This window comes from Chrysochloris asiatica, unplaced genomic scaffold (assembly GCF_000296735.1).
Source record: "Chrysochloris asiatica unplaced genomic scaffold, ChrAsi1.0 scaffold00120, whole genome shotgun sequence".
Classification (NCBI taxonomy): domain Eukaryota; kingdom Metazoa; phylum Chordata; class Mammalia; order Afrosoricida; family Chrysochloridae; genus Chrysochloris; species Chrysochloris asiatica.
In genome coordinates, this window is record NW_006408638.1 from 10592587 (window position 1) to 10599107 (window position 6521).

At 34.6% G+C, this 6521-nt stretch overlaps 1 protein-coding gene across 1 annotated transcript; it reads left to right on the top strand.

Annotated features, from left to right (window-relative positions):
* Positions 1-333: 333 nt before the first annotated feature.
* LOC102824750 (UMP-CMP kinase-like) lies at positions 334-6296 on the top strand. The gene is made up of 2 exons (XM_006868654.1): positions 334-423; positions 5623-6296. Exons 1-2 carry the CDS (start codon positions 334-336, stop codon positions 6157-6159), a joined length of 627 nt encoding a protein of 208 aa, XP_006868716.1. The 3' UTR covers positions 6160-6296.
* The last annotated feature ends 225 nt before the right edge of the window (positions 6297-6521 follow it).

Genomic DNA, 6521 nt, shown 5'->3' on the forward strand with positions numbered 1-6521 from the left:
TGGTGGTGAGTAGCACAATTGTGAGACCCATCAAAGTAGTTGGAAGTTATCTGCACCAACCCAGGCACCTGGATTAAGGTGAACCTGGCTCTAGACCTGCAGAACTTGCCCTGTTGAGCCCTAAACTAATCCAACTAAAAGGAGTTGAACAGATGTGGGGCACAGGGGTAAGGAGACAAGTTATCTGTGACAACTAGCCAGGTCTCTACCTTCATACACTCCCAGTGAAGGGTCTGTTTTCTGGGTGATCAGAGCTGCAAGGTCATGAAGTGAACAGTTGTGAGTCACTGCAAAAGGAGCTGAGATCTAACATAACCAATCCCAGTGCCTGGAATGAGGTACAGACCTGCAGAACTGGTTCTAACCAGGTTTGGTCTAACAGGAACTCTTACCTTCAGCTCCCCTGATGATGGAATTACCCTGGTATACCCAGTTACTTTGGGATCTGCATGAATTACTTCCAGACTGAGCATCCAGACCAGACAACACCTAGGCCTAAAGGAACTCCATCTAGGAATAGGAGTAGCAAAATCTTTTCCCTTGCTCATCCACCGTGTGAGATCCTTGGCTGGCAGAAGACTCTAGAATTTTCTCCTTTCTGGCACTTGCCCTAATTTTATCCTTTCATTGTTTTTGTTTGTTTATTCTTTCTTCCACTTCTTCCTCTCTTTACATAACCTTGCTTTTTTTCCTGTCTCCAATTTCATTTTTCCTTCTTTTTTTTTTGACTTCTCTTTCCCCACACTGCTTCTTCTATATCCCTTTTTTACCTTTTGTTTTACTTGATTTTATTTGTAATTTTCTTCATATTCATCTGTCTCCAAAATTGTATTCAGTTCTTTTTCTTTTTTTTTTTTTATTTTATCTCTTATTTTTCCCTTCTGTGGGAAATTTTTCCTTTTCCCTCTATTTTCTTTTTGGTATTAGTATTATTTTTCTAGCAGTTACCTGTTTTTCATTTTTCTTTTAATATTTTATTTTTTTACTGTCATTTACTCGTTGTTTGTTTTATTTTTCTTTCTCTCTTATATATTTTCACTTTTTGCCTTACCTGACAGAAGATAGCAATCATGTCCGTACAACCCAGCCACAAGTGTACCTTCTTCAACACACCAGATAAGAACCAACTCCAACTGCTACTATACTATATCTGATCAATGTCAACAACCAACATCATCCAAACCATTTTAAATTGAGCTGCATGGCCAGCCAACAGAGAATGGTGCACATGCTGCCTCTACTGACCACCAACTCAGTTGGTGAGTGCCTAAGACCACACTAACATACAGTCATCAATTAATTACAAATGCAGCAATAACATAATGTCTCAGTATCAGTAGATAATTTTGACTCACACAAAGAAAAAAGACTGAGTAACTCAAACAAGTGACCACGATGTAGAACTATATAATATATTTAGGGAAATAAAAGGCACTGGAACTACCTGAACCCGTCCTCAAAAAAAAAAAAAAAACAATTAAGATAATGATATTTGTTATTATTGTTGTTACTAAGTGCCCTCTAGTTAGTTTCAATCCACAGCAACCCTGTGTAGGGTTTCCTAGGAGCAGCTGTTGTGCTTGAACCACCAACCTTGCAGTTCAAACTGACTTTGCAGTCCAGCACATTAGCCAGAAGCACCACACCTGGACTTCTAAATATAAGTGACATTTAGGTACCTGTGAAACTGTGGTTTAATATGCTAGACTACAAAGTGGATTTGAATGACAAGGTCGGTGGATCAAGCTCACCAACTGTTCCTTAAAATCCCTATGCAGGGTTGCTATAGGTCAAAACCTATTTATTGGCACTTAGCAACAACAAATGATTTACAGAAAGTTTGAGGGAAACAAGGAATAATTCAGGAAAATACCACAGGAATAAACAAAATAGATAAAGGATCAGAAACACTACAAAACCTGCAAGTAGAAATCAGAAGATTATACTAAGATTTCAGAAATGAACAATACATTGAAAGGAATAAATCTGACTCAGTGGAAGCCTGAGTTATTGAACTTGAAAAGAAATCTCTCAACACTAGTGAGATAGACAAATAATTAGAAAAAAAAATCTGAATAAAGCTTAAGATTTATGTGGGACCCCTTGAAAAGGAATACATTACAGTTGATTGAATTCCAGAATAGTAAGAGACAAATAAAAGTACAGAAAAAGATAGTTGAAGAGCTAGTGAAAGAAAATTTCATCGAGAGATGAAAAGGTAAGAAGTCAAGAAGCTGAACAAACCCCATGAAAGAAAATTACCAATACATATCAAAGTCAAATACTCCAAAATCAAAGACAAAGAAATAGTTCTGAGAGCAACTCAAGAAAAAGAAAAAGCCATTTACAATGGATAACCAATAAAATGAAGCACTGAATTCCCAGCAGAAATCATACAGGCAAGAAGGCAATGAGGAAACATACACAAAACTCTTAAAGAAAGAAAAAAATGCCAACCAAGAATCATATACCCAGAAAAATTGTTTCTCAAATATGATGGGGAAATTAGAAAATTTCCAGATAAACAAAATTAGATGACTTTTTATAAACCAGTTCACCTTTTCAGTAAATACTAAAGGAAGTCCTTTGAACAGAGAATCCATAACAGCAGTAAACAAGCTGATACTGACATTCTTGGCAACAGCACCCAATATTCAATCCAAATGTAGACATATCAATGTAAACCAAATATACAACTATAAAGTTAGTAGAGGAAAGGTGTAATTTCAGAACTTTCAAAATGCAAGGAAAGCAAGTAGATTTCAAAATAAAACAGACTGCTTAACTCTTGTGAAGAAATTAATAAATTACAGGGTAACCTCAAACAATATCAATACACCTCCACATCAAATCAAGAAAAAGGAAAAGCGTAGAGAATTAGCAAACATTAACACAGCATCAGTTAAGATGCTGAAAAGAAAATACAAGCAAAATTAGGTCAGAACAGAAAATAATGTAGTTATTTGGGACAAATAAACCAGAAACACCACACACACACAAATAAAAACAGCAATATTGCTGCAATCAATTCATACCTATTGATAGTTAGACTTACAGTCAGTGAACTAAACACACTAAATAAGAGCCAGAAAGTAGCAGAATAGTTAAGAATAGAGGATTCTTCAATATGTTGTCTAATATTGACACAGCTTACACCCAAAGACAAAAATAGACTAAAAATCAAAGGATAGAAAAAGAATATAAAGCCAATGGCAATTAAGAACAAACTGGCATGTCAATATTAGTTTCTAATATGATAGACTTCAAGAGAAAAACCAGGATAAGAGATATAGAATGAAATTATTTCATGATTTAAGAGTTAATTGAATACAAACCAATACCATAATAATTATCAATGCTCCCAATGAAAGAGCCTCAAAATACTAAATCAAACTCTACAGTAATAGAATATTTTAGAATACTGCTTTCAGTGATGAACAGAACTAGAAAGAAAGTCAACAAGATACAGAATAACTAAACAACACAATCAGACAACTGGACCTCATAGATGTGTACAGAGCATTCAACCCAACAACTACACAATACACTTTCTTTTCAAGTGCACATAGACCATTCTCCAAAACATATCCTATATTAGATCATGAAGCAAATCTCAACAAATTTAAAAACATTAAAATACTACAAAGCATCTTTTCAGATCAAAATGCTTCAAATTAGTAATCGACAATAGGAAGATCAAGAAAAAAAAAAATCAACTACATGGAAATTGACTAACACCCTGCTTAAAAATTACTGGATAACAGGAAAAATAAAAAATGAAATAGAAAATCTTTGAGTTAAATAACAAGAATACAACATACTAAAACCTTCAGAACACAGGTAAAGTAGTAATTAAAGGGCATCTATTTTCAATATCTTACATATAAAAAAAAATCAGAATCAACACAATAACATAATATCTCCAACAATTAGAGAAAGGGTATCAAAGAAAACATCAAATGAAAAGAAATAATGATGGTAAGAGCAGAAATAAATGAAACTGAAAACAGAAAAACAATAGAAAGAAAAAGACAAGAAGTTGAAAAAAATGATTAATAAAATTGACAAACCATTAGTAAATCTAACAAAAGCAAAGGAGTATAAAATACATAAATTAAATGGTTGGCATCACAAGAGAACCAATGCATATACAAAAGATAATAATAGAATTCTATGAAGAATTTGGCCACACTCACCTGCCAGTTTGTCATAGAGTAGTGATTTGGGAGTTGCTGTGATACTGGAAGCTGTGTCACTGATGTTTTAAATATCAGTAGGATTACCAATGGTGGACAGGCATCATGTAAGATAACAGACTAAGACAGACCAGGAAGAAGGAGAGGAGAACTGGTTCCAAATATTTAGCCGATGAAAACCTTATGAATAGCAGTGGAACATCTTCAGATCATCAGATTCCATCAGAACACTGAATATTAAAATATTATGAATAGCACCAAAATATTGTCAAATACAGTACCAGAAGATTAGTCTATCAGGGTGGAAGTATCTCAAAATGTGAGTGGAGATGAATTGCCTCCTCAGAGTAGAGTTGACCATGGTGGCAAAAATGGAGTAAAGCTTTCAGAACCTTCATTTTCTGATAAGGCACAACAAAATGAGGAGGAACTGCTGACAACATTCATTAATGATATGGAATGTGAAAAGTATGAATGTTGGAAAATTACAAGTGGGCAAAATGAAATGGAATGCATAAAAATGAATATTGTAGACATTAGTGAACTGAACTGAATTTATATTGGCCATTTTGAATCTGAATTCACATGGTTTACTATGCCAGGAATGACAAATTGAAGAGGAAAGGAGTGGCATTCATCATTAGTAGAACATTTCAAGATCTATCATGAAGCACAATAATATCCATATGTCTACAAGGAGGTTGAATTAATGCCCCTATTATTCAAATTTATGCATCAACCAATAAAGCCAGTGATGACTAAGTTGAATTCTACCAATTTCTTCAGTCTGAAACTGGCAAACCATGCATTCAAGATGTGTTGATAATTACTGGAGATTGGAAAGCAAAGGTTGAAAACAAAGAAGGATCAGTACTTGGAAAATATGGCTTTGATGATGGAAACAATGCTGTAGATATTTGTACATGGGTATTTTTACCCATGATAGAATTTTTGCAGTATCAATGACATCTTCATTGCAAATACCTTTTTAAAAATAACATAAAAGGTTGCAGGGCTAGTCGCTTTAGGATTGACGATATAGATGTCTAGAAGCGGGCACTTTAGAAATAGTCCCTAAATTCTAATTGAAAGAGCAAAGAAGAGGGGAAATTAGATTTCAGCCAGTGTCCTTTCTCAGAAGCATCCTTTCTTCTCAGTAACATAAAAGTAGAAAAAAGAAGATTTCTTGGTCTTCGGAGAAATACTGAGAGAAAAATCATTACATATCATTTGGAAAAATACACTGAAGCTTTGGCTCCAAACCCGTATGGAATCTTCAGCTTTGGTGGGCATTATCATAGGAGCAACAAAAACTATCTTTGTGCCTCAGGCCTGAAGCCACCACTAAAAATAAGACAACAGCTTCCCAGACTACATTCCCCACAAACTTCAAACCTGCAAGACCTTTCAATCTGATTGAGAGAAGAAATATGGAAAGTCACTTAAGAAATATGGCTATACACACCTTTCTGCAGGAGAACTTCTTCATGATGAAAGAAAGAACCCAGATTCACAATATGGTGAACTCATTGAAAAGTACATTAAAGAAGGAAAGATTGTGCCAGTTGAGATACCGATCAGCTTGTTGAAGAGGGAAATGGATCAGACAATGACTGCTAACACCCAGAAGAATAAATTCTTGATTGATGGGTTTCCAAGAAATCAAGATAAACTTCAAGGTTGGAACAAGACCATGGATGGAAAGGCAGATGTATCTTTTGTTCTGTTTTTTGACTGTAATAATGAGATCTGCATTGAACCATGTCTGGAGAGGGGAAAGAGTAGCGGTAGGACTGATGACAACAGAGAGAGTTTGGAGAAGAGAATTCAGACCTATCTTCAGTCAACAAAGCCAATTATTGATTTATATGAAGAAATGGGGAAAGTTAGAAAAATAGATGCTTCTAAATCTGTTGATGAAGTTTTTGATGAAGTTGTGAAGATTTTTGATAAAGAAGGCTAACTCTACACTTGAAGGCATCTTTGAAATCATGCTTGAATATTGTTTTGATAGCTGCTATCAACCCCCTTTTAAGGCAGTTTTGTTCTTTCATAATTGCATCTCAAATAATGTCTGGAAAGTATGTAAGAAGACAGATTAGTTTTTTTTTTTTTATCTTTATTGTTGGGTTTTTGTTTCGTTTTTGTCTGTTTTTTCATCACAGGACAATGAATTGAAATTCAACTTAATCTTGGTTATGGTGCTCACAAAACAAAGGAGGGTATCAGCTAGTTTTTTATTTGTATCTAAAAAGAATATCCCTTTTATAGTCTGTGCCTTCTGTGAGCAAAAACATTTTAGTATGTGTGTATATCCCCTTACTA

Coding starts and splice junctions, on each gene's coding strand:
- LOC102824750 (XM_006868654.1), top strand. CDS start 334: ATGAGGTACAGACCTGCAGAACTGGTTCTAACCAGGTTTGGTCTAACA. Junction 424..5,622: donor CTGATGATGGAATTACCCTG/GTATACCCAGTT, acceptor GATTGAGAGAAG/AAATATGGAAAGTCACTTAA.